The sequence below is a fragment of the Lynx canadensis genome, chromosome B4 (assembly GCF_007474595.2).
Source record: "Lynx canadensis isolate LIC74 chromosome B4, mLynCan4.pri.v2, whole genome shotgun sequence".
NCBI lineage: Eukaryota > Metazoa > Chordata > Mammalia > Carnivora > Felidae > Lynx > Lynx canadensis.
In genome coordinates this window covers 43,685,062-43,705,546 of record NC_044309.1, presented here as the reverse complement: position 1 = coordinate 43,705,546, position 20,485 = coordinate 43,685,062, and the positions used below count along the sequence as shown (strand labels likewise).

General features: G+C 36.8%; 1 protein-coding gene across 3 annotated transcripts; it reads left to right on the top strand.

Annotated features, from left to right (window-relative positions):
* Positions 1-3,567: 3,567 nt before the first annotated feature.
* CLEC2B (C-type lectin domain family 2 member B) lies at positions 3,568-20,485 on the top strand. Of its 3 annotated transcripts, XM_030321666.1 has the most exons (6): positions 3,722-3,805; positions 6,011-6,219; positions 10,738-10,839; positions 13,792-13,955; positions 18,179-18,282; positions 19,765-20,485. In XM_030321666.1, the coding sequence occupies exons 3-6, from the start codon at positions 10,758-10,760 to the stop codon at positions 19,871-19,873; spliced, it is 459 nt and encodes a 152-aa protein (XP_030177526.1). In that variant the 5' UTR covers positions 3,722-3,805; positions 6,011-6,219; positions 10,738-10,757; the 3' UTR covers positions 19,874-20,485. The 3 variants fall into 3 exon arrangements, with proteins under 3 accessions (XP_030177525.1, XP_030177527.1, XP_030177526.1); XM_030321665.1 differs by lacking the exon at positions 6,011-6,219 and having other exon boundaries at positions 3,568-3,805; XM_030321667.1 differs by lacking the exons at positions 6,011-6,219; positions 10,738-10,839 and having other exon boundaries at positions 3,568-3,805.

Sequence of the window (20,485 nt, the reverse complement as noted above, 5' to 3'; positions counted from 1 at the left end):
TTCTTCTTACATTCTTATCGCTTTAATAGGGTGCCCATAATACCATCCCATAGAGCATTTGGTGGATTTTCTGTCCATCCAGAGCATATCAACTATGGAATGCCAACTGCTCTAAGTACTGTTGTATTTTTATCTTCTCTTCAACTAACTCCCATAGCAATTCTGGCATTTTACTCTGCTTAGCATGAGCTGTTACTTTCTTCAATCTTCTTTGAGTTATTTCAGCAGTTTCTCAACACTGTCTCACAATATGTTGTCAACTTATTAAATTTTATGACTGAGAGAGGACCCCATTGTTGATAAAATCTCCCTCATCCAGCTTTGTGTTTCTCTCTTGGTCTAGCACCCTTGGAATCCAACCCCATTGTGTACTCTCTAGGTTGCCATTACATATTGTTAGGTCTGAATTTCTCGTGAGTATCAAGGGTAACAGTTAATCTTAGTTATTGGCCTTACAGTCTGTAGGGGAAGGAAGGGATCTTCATAAGGAGGGTGTGTATTTTCTTTGATGACAGAGGATCCAGAATCATATTTAAGCAAGGATAAACTCTAGACTTTAACAATGGAGAATATGCCACTTTCAAAGGTCTACAGAACTCAACATTTACAGGGTTCTAGTTTTTTTTAAGGTTTTTGAGAAAGATTTTGTGAAAAGACACTACAAATGGTGGAAAGTATTTGTGTGTGTGTGTGTGTGTGTGTGTGTGTGGCAAAGGAATTATTTCCATATTGTTTAAACACTATTTTAAAACTCATTATATCTATTTTACAACTCATTATATCTATTTTCTGGGATTATTTGCCTTCTTTTTAGTGAGCTGTAAGATATAATGGATATAAGATATATATCTTACACCTCACTAAAAAGAAGGCAAATAATCCTGTAAAACTGGCGAAATATTTGAATAGAGAATTCACCAAAAAATATATATATTACTTGCCTTAAGCATATGGGAAAATGCTCAACAGGTCTTCAGAGATATGCAAACTAAAACTATATTTAGATATCACCACATACCTACTGGAATGATGAAAATGAAAAAGACGGACCAACCACCTCAACTTTTGCTGTTGATATAGAGCAACTGCAACTGTTGTCTGTTAATCGAGGGAATAGTACAAACTCCTTGGAAGATATTATACGTTTACAAAATTAACCACATATTTCATTTTTAAGAACAGCTCTATTGAGGCATAATTTATATACAAAAAAACTATACATATTTAATGTGTACAATTTGATGCATTTGGACCTATGGAAACACCCATGATACCATTACCACAATCAAGGAAATAGACATATCCATCATCTCCCAGATGACATGTTGAGTGTTCTTATCACAAAAAAAGAGGGAGAGATACAAATAAATTTTCTATACGACCTAGGAATTCCACTACAAGGTATTTCCTTGAGGGGCACCTGGGTGGCTCAGTCAGTTAAGCATCTGACTCCTGATCTTGCCTGGGATCATGATCTCACGGTTTTGTGAGTTCAAGCCCCACATCGGGCTCTGGCCTGACAGCACAGAACCTGCTTGGGATTCTCTCTCTCCCTCTCTGTCTCTCCCTCTCTCTTTGCCCCTCCACCCCCTCTCTCTCAAAATAAATAAATTAACATTAACAAAATTTTTTAAGGTATTTCCTTGAAAGATTAGAAAATAAATGTCCACAAAAAGACTAACAGAAATATTTATGCTGCTTTTATTTATGATAGTCAAAATGTGGAAATAGCCATATGGAGTAATGGATAAGCAAATTATTATATATATTATATATTATACAATATTATATATTATATTATATATTATATAATATTATATATTATATATTATACAATATTATATATTATACAATATTATATATTATATATTATACAATATTATATATTATATATTATATAATATTATATAATATATTATATAATTATATATTATATATATTATATATATTATATAATATAAATATATATATTATATATATTATTATATTCACACAATGAAATTCTCCTCAACAATGAAAAGGAATGAACGGCTGGTCTGCCATAATATTGATAAAACTCAAAAACATTATACTGTGCAAAAGTTACGAGACTCACAAAAGTGCACACTGTGTGATTCTGTTTACAGAATATTCTAAAACCAGCAAAACTCATCTCTGTTGATAGTAGGTTAGTGGCTGCCTCGTTCTTGGGATGAACCGCAAAGGTACATCAGCAAACATTTTATGGTGTTGGAAATATTTTATATTTTGAGTCAAATTTTATATCTTGACTGTCGCTCTTCAGGAGCAAAACCTAAATTTCACCAGCCATCATAGTGCAGTCCCTATATTCTCTTCTGTATGTATTTCTAATAGTCCTAAGGGTAGAATATTTTGGTGACGAGATAGATAGAATATGTTCAATTCTCCCCAAACTTTCAGTCTTCTTTCTGTCCCAAAATGGAAGGAACCCTTTTGTTACCTGCATTTCATCTTGCATAATTTTGTTTTGAGGGCTGATAGACAGGACCAGAGCTATATATTTAAGCCCATCCAGAAGAGTTTAATCCTGTGTTAAACAGGATTATTCTCTTCACATTTTTTTTCCCCTTTTCATTTCTTTGTACTCTACTTCCACTCTGTTCTCAATCCCTTTTCCCTTCACAGTGTACCTGTCAGAACGAATGTGGTGTTAATCCTGAAACAGCTTGTAGGAAGTCAGCTATTTCTCTGTAGTTTGTTAACGTATTTACTGAAAGAGAATATGAAATCATTTGAAAATTTTCTGCTGAGGACAGTTTTGAGAAGGAAACTGTTTCCTGCTACCCTAATACTAGCATAATAGCATTACCATCTTCAATTTTGATGATAACGTTCTGAGTGCCTTTTAACTTTATTTTCCTCTTTTTCTTTTGTTCAGTGTGTGTATGTGTGTGTGTGGGGGGGGGGTGGTGGTGTAGGTGTGCCTGTGACTATGATTGCCACTGAGAGAGAAAACAGTTTTTGTTCTCGTTTCAGTAACCCATTTAAAACACAGCTTTCTTGGGGTGCCTGGGTGGCACAGTCGGTTAAGCGTCCGACTTCAGCCAGGTCACGATCTCGCGGTCCGTGAGTTCGAGCCCCGCGTCAGGCTCTGGGCTGATGGCTCAGAGCCTGGAGCCTGTTTCCGATTCTGTGTCTCCCTCTCTCTCTGCCCCTCCCCCGTTCATGCTCTGTCTCTCTCTGTCCCAAAAATAAATAAACGTTGAAAAAAAAATAAATTAAAAAAAAATAAAACACGGCTTTCTTATCTTTAATTTCATCACCTTTAAGACAGTCTTTCTAAACACAGGATCATCGAGACAGAATGACTTAAATCATGCCTTTTAATCAATTAATATTCTTATCTCCCGTGGCCCTGGAAGGATGCTAGTTAGGTGCTGCTCTTGAAACAATTGAAAAATAGCCTCTGGAATATTTTTTTGTTCGAATGTTTCGATGGGACTCCCTGTTGAGAAAGTCAGAATCTATGAGTTTGTTACTTCTTTACCGTTTAGTTAACTTCCTCCTTCTCTAGTAATTTTTTTTTTTTCATTTTACAGGAAGATATTGTGGTGAGAAGACAGCAATTTGACTCAATCATAGATGCGCTGTTAACTTTCATTTTGTTTTTCCAAAGTAGAGTAACCGTAGTGTGAAGCTGCTATAAAAAGAAAATAGACAAATAATAACATTTTTACACTAAATTTAAAACTTTGAAGACAGGTTTTGGATGGGATGACACAAAGCTCCCCTGTAGTTACCCAGACTGCTGGCAGCAATCAAGGAACTGACAAAAAGAAACAAGGTAAGGACATTCACAATTGTTCAGAACGAAGGTTATTTATGAAAATTCTGACATGCAGTGTTAAACAAAGCCTTCAAAGGCATGAAGTGGATTTTGTTGCTTTTTTTCGCCATCAAGGCAGAAAAATCCTTTTTTGGGCTAACGTCTCCATAAAATGAAAATTGTGATGACAAAATACAGATTTGCCATGGACTGTTTTGACTTCTTAAAGGGAGATTGACTTATCTTATCTGAACTGATAGTGGCGAGGGATTAACCACAGCTTAAACCTGTTCAAGATTTCATTTTATTTTTACTAAGTATTTAATAAAACCACTACTGGAGAAAATGTTAAATTTGATCCATGTCCACATTCAACATGCAGAATGCAGACACAATAGGAAAAGTCTGGCCAATTTTTCTCGTGTTTTAACAGTGAGTGGAGTCAAGATAAATTGGACTCTGGGGGTGCTTCAGAGCAGAAAGTAGCCTCTCCCGCTCTCATTGAAACAATTGCTAGTGCTCGGACATCCTTGAAGATGTCTCTGGCAACCTTACACAAGATAAGAAAAGAAAATGTACCGTAAAAAAACGAGAACTAGAAACCACTTGGGAGCTTTGGATGCACTAAATAGCAAGTTTGGAATATGTAAGATCTGAAGTCTAAATCTAGCAGAAAAAGCTTTCAAAGTTATTTCAACAGGGGTCATAAAAAAGGTGAAGAAGAGAGGCAATGAAACGAAAATGCAGTAAATACAACAATGGATGGTTTCGAGATGATGGTGGGTTTTGAACACTTGCCATTTAATTTCTTCCAACCTACTAGTTTATGCAGAAATCTAAAGTGCTGCAGTTCATAGTAGAATGCGTAAATACTTTATTCCTCTTTTTTTGACAATGTAATCATTTTGTCTAAGGTTAGATCAAAGAGGGTTGGGGACAATGGGATCAAATATTAGCTGATCACATGAAAATATCGGAACCAAAAGTTTTACAGAAAGCTTTCTAGCCACTCATCCAATCAGTGTTAATTTCTATCTTACATCTCAAACAGTGTGAATTTACACATTTTATGTATAAATAAATTTTATATATTATGTATATTATGTATATGTATATAAATATGTATAATTTATACATTATGTATATTATATATTACGTATATTTTATATATTATGTATATGTACAAAATATTATGTATATTCTGTAATTTACTAAATAATATTATATATATTATATTTAACCTATATAGATGCATAATTTGAACTTCAAAACGCCCTTGTTAAATTTAGTGCGTGAGACAATTGATTTTTAAATATTTTATTTTTTCATTTTTCTTTTATTTTATTTGTTCCGCTTGTTGGTAATTTATGATTTTTTTCTATAGCTGTCAACTAGCGAAAAGGGAATTTTATTTGGTTTTACATTTATTGGTCACCCTAGATCTTTCCTCTTATCTCTCCTTGGAGAAAATTAGAGATGATTTTAGTATATGTGCTGCGGAAGACAGCTTGAAGATCAGGCTCAGAAACTGAAACTAATTACTTGAGTCCGTGAAACTTTTCTATGGGGAAAGTAATTGGAATCCTTAGCTGTTTAGATTACAATAGGGATGAGTGTAAAACTATTTTAGTTACATTTATTAATTAAATAGGTTTTTGCCTAGTTACCCTGGGATGTTATCTGTTTCTTACATTCCTTTGTTGAACAGATTATGAGGGCTGAGCAATTTCTTTGAAATTCATCTCTCAATACTAAATTCATAGCAGGAAGGAAACATTTTCAGGGTTTTTTTTTTTTGTTTGTTTTTTGGATAATTTGAGAGAGAAGGAACTTATAAAATGAAAGCTATTTAAATTGAACGTAGAAAATTAGATTTTAGGGCTCAGGAAATGGATAGATTAATTAGAGAATAAACAGGTAGCATGTTTAAATATGTACCTGCATATTCAGAAGTGTAATAAATGTCCAATTCATTAGTGCCTTACATCAAACGAAATGCCACTCCAAGTCTCCAATCCGATGAGCTGGCAGGGCATTTAATCTTTGCCAATTGGTGGTATTGAGAAAGTTGGGGGGGGGAGGGGGGAGGGAGGTACTTCCAGGGTTATGTGAAGTTTCCCAGCTTTTAGGCAACATAGAAGCATCAAGAGTCTTGAGTCACTCCTTTTCTCTGATTATTTGTGACCAGATAGATCCCAACAGTGATTAGCCTTTTGATTTTAGCCCTGCTAATTCTGCGCTGGGCCTATAACAAGAGCCACACTGTTTCTTTGCCACATTCATGGCGCCGACATCTTTATTGACGCTGATATGGTCTGCCCACGGGATCTGACGTTGTCACATGCACCACAAAGTTACATCGTCTACCAACTCTGCCCTGGAAAGGACTCTTGTGTCATAATGCAAATTAGCATTTCTAATAGTATCAGGAGGTACGTGCCCTTCTTTCTTTGTGTTGGCTTCAGAGGCATTTCCTCTTTTTAAAACTCCTCCATGATTCTTGGATTCAGCCACTTAAAAAGCTAGATTTTTTTTTTTTTTTTTTTTTTTTTTTTTGAAGGGTCATTGATTTCAAGCAGCTTCGCGTTTTTTCCGGCAATCATTCTGGAGGTAAGGATTCCAAAGAGCCTGGCTACCCACTTAAAATAATAAATTACGTTTTAAAAATTCCACTTAGGGGCGCCTGGGTGGCTTGGTCGGTTAAGCGTCCGACTTCAGCTCAGGTCACGATCTCACGGTCCATGAGTTCAAGCCCCGCGTTGGGCTCTGTGCTGACGGCTCAGAGCCTGGAGCCTGTTTCAGATTCTGTGTCTCCCTCTCTCTCTGCCCCTCCCGTGTTCATGCTCTGTCTCTCTCTGTCTCAAAAATAAATAAACGTTAAAAAAAATTTTTTTTAAAAATAAAAATTCCACTTAATATTGAGGTAAATAGTCTTCACACACACAAGATAAATAAAATATGGAAAGATGGGAGAGCTATAACATGAGAAAAAAAAATACCACAAGCTTTCTTTTAGTTACTTACTACGATAAGCCTGACCTTCTGAAAACATATCAACATATATATTCTTTAATTAAAGCCAGAAAGAAAGATAGTGTCACTTAATGGATGAGGAGATAATAGGCCCACAATAGGTAAGAAAATAAAATTTATACGCCAGAAACCTTTGATCAAGATTTTGAACCTGAGGCTCTTTCGTCCACTCTGCCAATTCCCAGACAAACAGAATGGCATGGTGACATGTTGACTTAGTTGATAACAGAGAAAAAGGAGAAAATGACTTCTTTTCTTGACACCTGACACTTAAAAAAAACTAATAAGGAAACAGGGAAATGCATGAGGTGGCACTTGCAAGGCGATCACAACCCCATTAGAAAGAACGTGGACTCAAGTTCTGAACTACGGCATATGCAGAAACAAAAGGTTGAAAAGACAGATGTGCGTTTTGCTTCTTCTCTTTTGGACCTTTACCGCACTGGATGTAGGGTCATTTCTCGTACCTAGAAATCTCTCCATTTGTACTTCAGACCACAACCCCTCTGCCCTCTGAGAGAATTTTTTTTATGTTTATTTGTTTATTTTTGAGAGACAGAGAGACAGTGTGAGTGGGGGAGAGGCGGAGAGAGAGGGAGACACAGACCCTGAAGCAGGCTTCAGGCTCTGAGCTGTCAGCCGAGACCCCCGACCCACGAATGGTGGGATCATGACCTGAGCCGAAGTCGGACGCTTAACCGGCCGAGCTACCCAGGCACCCTGAGAATTCTTTTTTTTAATTTAATTATTCCCTCTCCCTCCTGCCTGCGTTGACAACCTATCCCTTCCATGTTAACCATCCCCAAATGCATGGAAACTTTAAGTGGTGCATCTTTTTTTTTTTTTTTTTAAATCCTACAATAACCACTCATCTCATTCTGACTACCTACCTCTTGGCTTCCTCTAATTCCCACAGCACAAGTTTTTGGAATCCACCTGCTGATTTCACTTCGTTACTTCCAGCAGTCTAACATTCTTCTGTATGACTCTGAAACCACTCTATCAAGGATACCAGTGGCCTCCAAGGGTTCTATTTTTGCTTCTATCTCCACAGCTGCCACCCCTGTTTAAGAGATCATCGTAACTTGATTTGTCGGAGTTATAGCTCCCTAAATAGTCTCTCCGCTCACGGGTCATAGGGAACTTTAAAAACATAAAGGTGGCCAACGCCAAACACCTACCTAAAACAATTCAGTGGCTTCCTGTTATACTTTGAAGAAACTCAAGCTCTTTCGCAAGGGTTTCAAAGCTGAGCATCATTTTCCTTCTACCTAGTTGCGATCCTCTGCTACTTCGGGCTCTATCACACGTGTTACTTTGCCACATTCTTTTCAAGTTTTCCTGATTCAAGGCCCTCGCATTTGCTGGTCTCTTTGCTTAAAAGGCGATTTCTGGTTTATTTCACATAAATGGCCGCTGCTCATGTTCTCCGTCCAGGTGTTAATGTCATTTCCACAGAATGGCGCTCCTGGCTACCTTTCCCTGTCATTTTCCCTTTTATCAATCAGAGCATCCCGTTTATTGCCTTCCCACACTTGTTGCAACTTGCAACTTTTAAATTCGGTTTCATCAGTTTCCTGGGTCTGTTTCACCAAATATAAATTCTAGGAGGGCAGAGATTATGCATGTCTCGTGTGGACTATTAAATTTATGGAAACTAGCACATCGTAGGCGATTACTAAATATTTGGCAAAGAATGAACAAAAAAACAAACACAATGCTGGTTCAAAAGTGATGCATTGCAGATACTACAGTCCTTGCTGACTGCAGAGCTTTTGAAATTGCGGATGCTCAGAAGAAATGCACAGCTAACGACCAGACTTTTCAGAAATTTGGCAGAAATCCACGAAGTTAGACATAATTCCCCATTATCTTTCTCACAGTTGAAATAATAACACTTTGGTGGCTCAGAAACAATGCTAGTTTTCTCTTTGTTGCAGTCCCTCTCCCTCCTTACGGTACTTTAAAAAAATACTTTATTATGAATTTCTATGAGTACCAATATCTTCATATGTTACTCATGATGGTGTAGATTACTGCAGTACTTGTGGAAGAACATCTAATTGATATACGCCAGTTTGCTTATTGTTGAATTCTTTTTCTTAAGGTAGACAAGTATGTGAGATATTTAAACTATGCTCATGCTAGTTCTGGATAAAACTGAAAAGGGTGGGGCAGCCTAAATACCCATGAGAAGACTTTTATTTTTTCAACAGCATAACTACATGAAAGTATTATCAGCCATTAAAATTATGCTGTTAAAAGGGGCGCCTGGGTGGCTCAGTTAAGTGTCTAACTTCAGCCCAGATCTCGATCTCCGGTTTGCGAGTTCGAGCCCCGTGTTGGGCTCTGTGCTGACAGCTCAGAGCCTGGAGCCTGCTTGGGATTCTGTCTCCCTCTCTCTCTGCCCCTCCCCTGCCTGTGCTGTCTCCCTCTCTCAAAAACAAATAAACCTTTAAAAAATCCCATAAAATAAATAAATAAAATTATAATGTCAAATTATTCTTTTACTTACGTATAAATTTAGCCATTGCTCTGAATGAGCAACCACCCCCAAATTTTCGTGGTTTAAGACAATCCTTGTATTGCCTGTGGTTCTATGGTTTAGGAATATGGGTACATTCAGTAGGAATGTCTCCTGTCCCCTCTGTTATGCTGGACTCCAGAACAGTGAAAGTAGAAATTCTAAAGTCCTGTAAGCCCTGGGCTCTGAAGTTTCAGTTCTCTTCTACCACCGTCTTGGTTAAAACAAAGCATTAGGCAATTCATATTCAAGGGTTGGGAAACACTGTATATCTTTTGATGACAGGAGCAGCAAAATGTGGCAAAGTGATGGTGGGCACAGGGGGACAGGATTCACTGGGGGGCCATTCTTAATGGTCAACCACACATGAGAAGAACCAATTGTTAACCGAAAACATTAGAATATAAAACAGTGGGTACATGACGATGGCACTCATTTAAAATTGTGTGTTTGTGGGAGATGTTGTACATGTGAAACTATGGAGAGAAGGATGTTAACCCAAAAGATGATGCTGGTTATCTCTACGTAGTATAAATTGATATGTGCTTTAAATGTAATATCTTTCACTCATCCACAAAGGAAAAACAGTTCATTCAACAACAGAACAGTTCTTCACTAGGTGGAAAAGATAGGAACGATAAATGCCCTCCATAAGTATGCCCGTCTATTAAAGTAACTCCTGTAATTTTTAGAATTTAATAAAACTTTACAATAAGGGCGGATACTTTCTAATCATACAAAATAATACAAGATACAAGTGTTTTACTTCAAAAAACCTATACGCCATTTTTCCCCAAATGGGCACTCATAAAAGAAAAACAATTCTTCACTGAATATTTATTCTGTTCTCCTGACTTTGCAGAGGAGGAACTATCAGACCAAAACAAAACAAAACAAAACAACCTGTCTTGTCAAAGTTCCCTTTGCTTGTCTGTAGCAGAAAGCTCAATTCCAAATCTTCATGAACTTTCATGTATGACATACTATCTATCCTTTAAAGCAAAGTTGTCATTAGTTAGAAAGTAGAACTTCTTAGAAATATTTAAGGACTGTTAGGATGTGCTGATATTGCACCATAGAAGAAAGATACTGAAGGCCCTGGGGGTGGCTCCAGGCCTAAAGAAATTCTACCCTAAACAATTCTACCTATTTGATTCCTTGGACTGTAGCAGTAAAATCCACGGCATGGTAACACGTGGATTGAATGTAATGATCCTAAGACATTTCAAAAAAAAAACCAAGGTTGTTGTTGTTTTCTACATAACACGCAGAAAGAGTATGTTTGTGTCATCTTGTGAAATATCAGAATAAATTGCCTAAAGAAGTTTGTTAGTTATGATTATGAATACAAATTTCGTATTTCTTTTACCTGTCTAAATACAACTTTTTTCAGGTATTAAGGACAAGTATAAGATGACTCGTTTAATGTGCATTTTATTGACAATATTATCCAGCACCATCCTTCTTCTTCTTCTTCTTCTAATTAGTTTAATGGGTGAGTAAATTACATTTTTTTTATGTCTTTACTTATTTTTTTCTCTCTTAGGGCTTCCTACTGAACCATCATTTTCTTTTCTGCCTCATTCATGATCTTTTCTCATTATTCTCACTCTTTTCCCATTATTCATGACCCGTAAGGAGTATCAATGAATGGATTGTTATGAATTACATGACCTACATAAAGCATTGGGAGACACAAAAATGATGAAGACGAAATCGTTCACTCGAATAATCTCGCATTCCATCCAACATTCCCATACCAATGGCAATCACTATCTTGATTTCTGTTGCATAAGTTGGTTTTGCCCATTTAAGCATTTTTCTATGAATAAGATCATGCAATTTTTATGTATTCTCTGCATCTTGTTTCCTTTGTTCCACATCATGTTTGTAGGATTTTTTCATGATATAACATGTAGCAAAAGTTCATTGACTCATTGAATGGGGTTGGAAAAATGTTCATGCAAAGAACCAGAGAGTAAATAAATTTGGTTTTGTTAGCCGTACAATCGGTATTGTAAGTTCTCCATTCTGCATTTGTGGTATGAAAACATTGCCCATGACGCACAAACAATTGAGCTTGTCTGTGTTTCACTGAAATTAGACATGGAAATTTGAATAGCGTATAATTTTCACATGTCACAAAATATTATTCCTCTTTTAATTTTCACATGTCACAAAATATTATTCTATTATTTTTTACTGTTGACTATTTTAAAATATAAAAACCTTTTCATCTCTGATTTTGGCTTCAGGTTGTACTTTTCAGATCCTTGCTATAGAGTATTTCATGCTCTATATCAATCACTCTATTTTGACGGACATTCAGGTTGGGCCACATTTTGACTACTGCAAATGATGCTGCTTTGAACATCTTTACACTTTTAGCCTTTTAGTGACTAGTGGATATTGTGTGGGATATACTTATGAGAAGAATTATTAAGCCATGGAATATGCGTAGGTCAGTTTTAGCAAATATTTCCATAGATAGTAGATAGTCCAGCCCAAAGCCTAAGAGAATGCCAGTTTTTTTTAACATACTGGTCAACACTTTGTTCCCAATTTTACCCATTTTTGGCATTCTGATAAGTGTGTGTTGATACTTTATTGTGACTTTAATCGACATTTTCCTGATGACCAATACTGTTAAACTCCTTGTCATATTTATTGCTCACTTAGCCACAGTATTTTGTGATGGGTATATTCAGATACTTGGTCCATATTTTTGTTGAGTTACCTCCTTGGTTTTTGTTTGATTCATAGTGTTATTTAGTATAGTAGATAAAAATATTTTGTAAATGTCTTCTACTATGTAAATATAAGTATAGTAAAAATATTCTTTAACTATGAAGCTTAAGTTTATTTTCTGTATGATGTCTTCCAATGAATGGAAGTTCTTAATTTTTAGACAATTTTAATCTAAAAATTTATTTTCTTTGGACGCCTGGTTAGCTCAGTCAGTTAAGCGTCTGACTTCACCTCAGGTCATGATCTTGTGTTTAAGAAACAAAACAAAAAAAGGGAAAGAAATGGGGGTGAGAGAGAGAGAGAGAGAGAGAGAGAGAGACAGAGAGAGAGAGAAACCAAGCAATAGACAATTATAGAGAATAAACTGATGGTGATCAGAGGGGAGGGAGGTGGGGGATGGGTTAAATAGGTGGTAAGGATTAAGGAGTGCACGTATCATGATGAGCACAGGGGGATGTATGGAAGTATTCAATTACTATATTGTACACCTGAAGCGAATGTATGTTAACTAACTGGAATTAAAATTTTAGAAAAAAAGAAAAAGGTGTTAAAGCTTTCACCTTCTATAGGTGCTTGGCATCAGGTGACTGTAGGTGATAATTTAATTGTTTTACCTTCATATATCACCAGCATCCCATTTACAACTGGTGTTTGAATCCATACCTCTAAAGAGAATCACATGGACAATTAATACTCATCCTTAAGGTTTTGTTCCTTTAGACCCATTTTTGGCACCGAAAACTGATTCAGTCTGGGTGCTTTCAAGAAAATAGTCTCGGAAAATGTTAGAACAGGACTTTAATATGAGAATTAGGGATAACATGGCTGTGGAAGGAGCCGGGGAGGGATGATCTGGAAAGCTGTGTAGCTAGAGGAGGAATAATTACTGATGACTTTGGCTTAAAGCATTAATGTGTTTGGAGAACCTAGAGATTTGGGGAAAGTCTAAAAATACATCTAGCTGTCAAGAGTACCAAAGGCAAACTCATTAAAAAGCTTGGGATGACCCGTTGGGATGAGCACTGGGTGTTGAATGGAAACCAACTTGACAATAAATTTCATATTTAAAAAAAATAATAAAATAAAGCAAAAAGTACTACAAAAAAATAAAAAAGGCTTGGGACGTTCCTATGCCCTATGTCTCTGAGAATAATGGCTCTGCCCTACTTCCGCCTTTAAAATCTCACGTAGAGTCTTTTCAATGGTTAACTCAGAGCCATAGAGTGATGGCGATACCTAGTTGACAATAAGCAGTCAACACACATAGTGTTAATTTTGTATTCTGTTTTATTATTTTCATTGCTTCCTTAGAGGTTAAAACATGTGTCCTCCATTATAACAGTCTAATATAAATTAGTATTTTTATTACCCCAGATAATGCCAGGATTTCGTTATATTTCACTTGTCCCAAGACGGTAAAGGTGACTTAACACAGATAAACTCACACTAGTAGCCCCATGAAGGCTGATGCATTACTGGGGTAGGAGTTGAAAGGAATATCAGCATCCTGTCAAATCCTGAACTGCTATCTTTTCAACTAACGTGACATTTGTTTTTCACCTTGTTGTGTGATAGATGTGCAATTCTGGTCGTGATCATGATCTTTTACCTCATGACCTTGTCTTCCCCAATTGATCTCAAAATACGGTGGCATAGTGTTTCATCTGGTCTTTGATATATGTGTCTGTCTCATTTCCAGCTACACAATGTCCGCGTACTCATCATTTCTGCCCAGATGATTGGATTGGCTTCCAAAAAAAATGCTATTATTTCTCTAAAGAAGAAGGTGATTGGAATTCAAGTAGACATGACTGTATCACTCGAGGTGCAGACCTAACTATCATTGACACGACAAAAGAAATGGTAATTTAACACACCATTCTTACAAAATTTCTTAAGAAGGGGCATTCAAATGATATGATAATGTAAAATTTTTTCACACATGCCTGTCTATGAAGAAGATGTTTAGAACATGCCATGTGAGATAAAGTTGGAAAACCTGCTGATGTTCGGTTTGAATAGGGTTAAGACTTAACATCAAGCAATAGGGTTGACAGCTATGTTTATATTTTAAGGAGTATAAATAGAATAACTTCACAAAATTTGGAATCCTTTTATTGTTTTTAAGTTATTTATTTATTGAGAAAAAGAGAGAGAGAGTGCATGAGCGGGGTAAGGACAGAAAGAGAGGGAGAGAGAGAGAGAATCCCAAGCAGGCTTCAACCTCAGAGCCCGACATGGGGCTCAAACCCATGAACCGCGAGATGATGACCTGAGCCGAAACCAAGAGTCGACACTTCACCAACTGACCCACCCAGATGCCCCTGGGATCCTTTTAAAAGCCAACACTCCACAAACACATAATTGTTTCACGAAGGATGGGATTCTCCAGGCTACCCCCTTTGAGGAACCTTCCTCTGACTTCTCAGTCTTGCTTTGCTGTCTGTCTCTGAGATCCCTTAGCAGCTTTTGTTGGAGCACTCACAACCAGCAGATGTGATGGAAAGTTTTCTTAGATTGAAGCACGGGCTTCCAGTGAACACACACTGTGTTTTATCTGAAATTGTTGCATTTGCTATACCACAAAGGCAGGTACAAATTAAAAGTTTTATGGATCTTTGTTTAATAAATACTGATTTACATGGCAAAAATCCCAGGAGGGAAAGAAATCTCCAAGAATTTTAATAAAGGATTGCAAAACTACATACTTCTGCACTTGTGAAATCTACTCTTTCCCTGAATCATGTATGCAATAAGCAAATGCTTTTACTCCTGTTTAGTCTTTTTAAAAGCCAAGGGGTCAAGGGGCGCCTGGGTGGCTCAGTGGGTCAAGTATCAGACTCTTGATTTTGGCTCAGGTCATGATCTCACAGTTGGTGAGTTCGAGCCCCAAGGACTCTGTCTGCACTGTCAAGAAGCCTGCTTGAGCTTCTCTCTCTCCCTCTCTCTCTGCCCCTCCCCTGTTCTTCCTCACTCTCTCTCAAAATAAATGAATAAACTTAAAAAAAAAGTGAATGGTCAAGATATGATTTCACTCATGTGTGGAATCTAAAAAAAAAAAATGGGGGGGGGGGCGCCTGGGTGGTTCAGTCAGTTAAGCATCTGACTCTTGATCTCAACTCAGGTCATGATCTCACAGTTCGTGGGATCGAGCCCCCCCATGAGGCTCTGCACTAATGGCATGGAGCCTGTTTGGGATTCTCTCTCTCCCTGTCTCTCTGCCTCTCCCATGTTCATGCTGACTCTCTCTCAAAATAAATAAATAAACATTTAAAAAAATAAATAGATGAATAAACAAAAAGCAGAAGCAGACCTAGAAATATGAGAACAAACTGATGGTTGCCAGAGGGGAGGAGGATGGGGGGGGGGCTGGGCAAAATGGGTGAAGGAGACTGGGAGACACAGACTTCCAGCTACGGCATGAATAAGTCACGGGAATAGGAGGCACAGCATAGGAAATATAGCCAATGATATTGTAATAACCTTGTATGGTGACAGACAATAGCTACACTTGTCATGAGTATCGCATAATGTATAAACTTATTGACTCACTACGTTGTACACCTGAAACTATGTAACAATGGATACCAACTATCCTCAAATTAAAAAAAAAAATAAGGGTCAATATAAGAAGAAATATAACTTGAATAATACACAGTTAAAAAGGGTTTACAATGTAAAGCAGCACAGCACAGCATTTAAAATTGTTAAAAAGAGAATTTTCTTACTTCTGTGGGGAACAAAATATATTTCTGCCCTCTACCTGAGATTGGTTCAAATTCAAACGGGTGCAAACCAGACTGGGGCAATTTACAGATCAATGCGAAGACCCTCAACTTTTGTTTGCAACAAAAGGTAGAGAAATCTGAATAAAAAAAAACAACTAGGTACGTTAAGAGCAGACACAGCAAATCAACAAGTTAGATGCCGACTTAAATTAATAGGAAGAGCATCCTTGGTCAGTAGTTTCACTGACGACTTTTGCAAGACTTTTGCAATGCATGTTCTGGGAAATTCTCAAATTTCCCTTTACAGTTCCTCCTGGGGAAAAAATGTCTAAATCAGCAGCAAGGTGGAAAAATAACGAGTGCTCGTAAAAGTTTTGAGGGACAAAGAAGTATCAGGCAAAATATTTTTAGAATCTTCACTCACAAGAATCTTGTCAGCACAGACTAAAAAAAATAGTGAATATCATGGGTCAAAAGCATACCAAATTATTAGGTTTGAACTTAAGAGAAGTCATTAAACATATCTTTGAAGAATCATTGCACTTTTTGGATCAAGAAAAGAGACTTTGATCCTACAATTTCCTGGTACATTTTGAAGGTCGTAGATGCCTACCATGTACTACACGATCTGGGCAAAATTTAAGTGACAAACAAAATGAGGTAAAGCAATCTGCGAAGGAGTGATAAAAATAATCTATGGAAGAATTTTAAAGGACTCTTTCTTTAAAACAGCTTAATTAGAATATTATATATGCTTACTTAAATTACAAAATGTTTTCTTTAGTTAAAATGAGATGAAGCTTGTTTCATGAAATATTGTTCATATTTATTTCCACTAATGTAGAGTTATCTTGCATCTTTAACAAGAGGCCACATTGGTATTCCTTTAGTGAGCAAATAATAATTAACATTTTTCATGGATAGGTTTTAGGACACTCACCTCCCTGTTCCCTGTCACTAAGACCACAACTACCGAAACTCTTCCATTTTTCTTCTTTTGTTGTTCTCTTTTTTTTTCTTTCTCTTTTTTTTTTTTCTTTCTTTTTTTTTTTTTTTTTTTGTTGAGAGACAACTTGTGCACATTGGAGGAGAGGCAGAGGGACAGGGAGAGAGAGACTCTCAAGCAGGCTCCACGCTGAGTGTGGGCTCATCACTGGGTTCGATCCTACAACTCTAGGATCATGACCTGAACCAAAATCAAGAGTTAGAAGTTTAACCCAGGTGCCGCTCAATTTTCCCAATTAGGTGATGACATATATCCTGTTGGTGGTCAATACAGTTATCCTTTCTCGCATTTTTTCTGCCTTTAAACAACCTTTTCCCAAAGCCGAAAATATGAACTGTCCTCTTCTTCCTTGTCTTCTGTACTTATTATGGAATATTCTATTCTCTTCCAGATACACCTCTTAGATCACATCCTATATGCAAGTGCCCCATAAGGATTCAAATACTTCTTTCTTGTAAAATAAAATTTCACTTTGTTTTTGTTATAGCCATAATCTTCTCTTTAGCCAAGAAAATATTTTCTAACTCTATATTTACATAAATTTCTTCAACATAAATGAAACCCTGTGAATCCAGGGGCAGTGTTTGATTAATCTGGTTCTTTTATAAACCCAAAGCTTAGCTCAATGAGAAATTTTTTTTCAAATAAGTTTATGAAATCCTGCATAAAATGGTATATTAAAATGCAAAGATTATTAGTGTCACTGTTATAGATGGGAATGGACCACAGTGTTGTGAACCGTATCCCTTATATTTATCATAGAATTGAAACATGGAGTGATACAATGTCAAGGTTATGGTTTCCCAGATATTTAGTGGCACGATAGATTCAATAACCTTCTATATATAATTCTATGGTAAAAATGCTCCAAGGTAGCAAGAAATTTCAACATTGAATAAGGAGAAAAGGAGAAATAGGGTAAAATTATATTTTTTTACTGAATGATCTCATCAGAAGTATATATATATATATATATATATATATATATATATAAACTGTTTATATATATATATATATATATTTTTTTTTTTTTAAAGAAAGGCTGTGTGAGAAATCACTTGCAAACTCTGGCTTTCCAGAAGTTTAAAATTTTTAAATCCTGGAGGAATAGTTTTCCATATTGAATATTTATAAATTTGGAGTCAAAAAAGGATCTTAAGAAAATTTATCTCATATCTTTGTTTACAGATAAGAAACCTAAGGGTCAGAGGGTAAAATACATTTTTCAAAATCCCATAGCTATTTTTTGGCGACATCTATTGTCTTGCTCCCCATAAACTGCAAAGCAAGAGGAGCACAATAGTTTGTACTAAAAACTAAAAAAATATATACAATTTATTTTGTCTCTAAAGGATTTTCTTAAGCGATACAAATGCACTGCTGATCACTGGATTGGGCTGGAGATAACAGAAAATCAAACACTACAATGGGTAAATGGAACCATGTCTAAAATATGGTGAGTTTCTTTCTTTGGGGAATTATTTAAATTTAGATAGCACAACCCTCTGTAGAGCCTCAGCATTAGCTATATTTCTCTAAAACCCAAGAGTTTGGTGTGTGTTGGAAAATGGCATCGGGAAAATTGTATCATGTATTGAGATCAGTTCAAAGAGTCAATAAGGGAGGTTGGAAATCAGGACCTAAGAGGAAAGGTCTTAGCTGGTTATTTTGAAAATATGAATTTCGAGATTCATAAACACAGACCAAGAAAAAGCCCAAAATCTTTTGCCTGATTTTAACCTATCTTCTCCAAATTGTATCTATTCTTCAAACTTCATGCTCCCTGTTTGCTGATATCTCTTACAGTTCAAGGTCAACTTACTGTTCATTTTAACTTGAATTTATTTGGGCTTCACATCTTCCATTTTGCAATATAGAAAGCTGGATCTAAAGACCTAAATTTACTGCACACGTGACCTTAGTGTAACAACTCACATGGTGACTGCCAGCTACTTAGCCACTTAGTTTATGTTTGAATTCCCCAACAGCAACACAACGGACATTTTGGACTGAATAATTCTTTGTTGCAGGGAGGGGGTACTGTCCTGTGCATTTGAGGATATGAGCAGTGTCTCTGGCTTCTACTTATTAGGCAATTCCTCCCCAACCTCTATTGTGACAACCCGAAGTGTCTCCAGATGCTGCCAAGTGTCACTTGTGTCTGTGTGTTTGGGGAACAGAAGGCAAGATCCCCCTGGCTTAAGGACTATTGGCTTATATAAACCGATAGTTCCACTGATTACATAGAACTGTGTTAATGGCAGTTTAACAGGTATAAACTCTTGGAAGAGAGACTGTTACGGTCCAATTTGGTACAGATATCTTCCCCTTAGCAAGAGAAGTCTGTGCCACACCACATTTTTTTAGGACTCTGGACAGATATTTTTTAAAAAGGGGTCATTGGGCAAGAAGAAATCATAGGAGTTTTTAGAAAAACTGTTTTTATTTATATTTTAGAGAGAGCACAAGTGGGGGAGAAGATGAGGGGGGGGAAGAGAGAGAATCTTTTTTTTCCCAATGTTTATTTATTTTGAAGGAGAGAGAGAGAGAGAGAGTGCAGGTGGGGGAGAAGCAGGGAGTGGGGGGGTGGGGCAAAAGGTTGGAGGCTGGTGGGGGGGGGGACACAGAATCCAAAGCAGGCTCCAGGCTCCAAGCTGTCAGCACAGGGCCCAACATGGGCTCGAATCCATGAACTGCAAGATCATGACCTGAATGGAAGTCGGACGCTTAACCGACTGAGCCACCCAGGTGCCCCGAGAGAGAGAATCTTAAGCAGACTCTATGCTCAGTGCAGAGCCAGATGCAGGGCTTGATCCCACGACCCTGGGATCATGACCTGAGCCGAAAGCAAGAGTTGGACACTCAGCAGACTGAGCCACCCAAGGGCCCCCAAGTCACAGGAATTTTTAACACATAGTGTTTAACCCCTTTATCGTAGGTTTCCGGTGAGAGGAAATGAAAAGTGTGCTTACCTCGATAACGATGGTGCGGCAACAGCTAGATGCTACACAGACAGAAAATGGATTTGCAGGATGCAAATGCACTAAATTCAGGTTTCTATAGTGGAATTACAATACAGGTGCAATGATCTTTGTAGCTGGTTTTCTCTCCTCCTGTGTAAGTTAATTTTCAACACTCTACTGCTTTAGCCTGATAATACATCTTGATAGTTGTTAAAATAATTTCCTCCAACTTATTTTTCTACTCTTCACATGGCCTGTACCTTTGCTTTTCTGTAACATTTTAGAAGAATCTTGTAATTTCACAGGATCGCTAGGTCAATTTGAGAAGTGTTGTGTGTATTTATGGTATTATTTTTCTACTTATTTATATGTTTTGTATTGTGTTGGTCTTCTTGAGTGATCTGTAATTTTTCTAATGAGTCGTGAATGTTATTTATTATATGTGCCCATATTGAATGTATCTGATGTTTATGTTATTGCAATTGTATGATTTTATTACTTTTTAAAATAGTTACTTTATATATGGAAATGTAACTGTTTTGGCTATTCTGTTCAACATACATTCTGAAAACGTCCAATTTCTAACAATTGGTGGATTCTTTTAAATATTGTAAGACAGCACTTTTATTTTTTCTTATCTTATAACTGTTACTTAATTCTTGTCTAATTAAAATGTGTAGGACTTCCAGGACAATA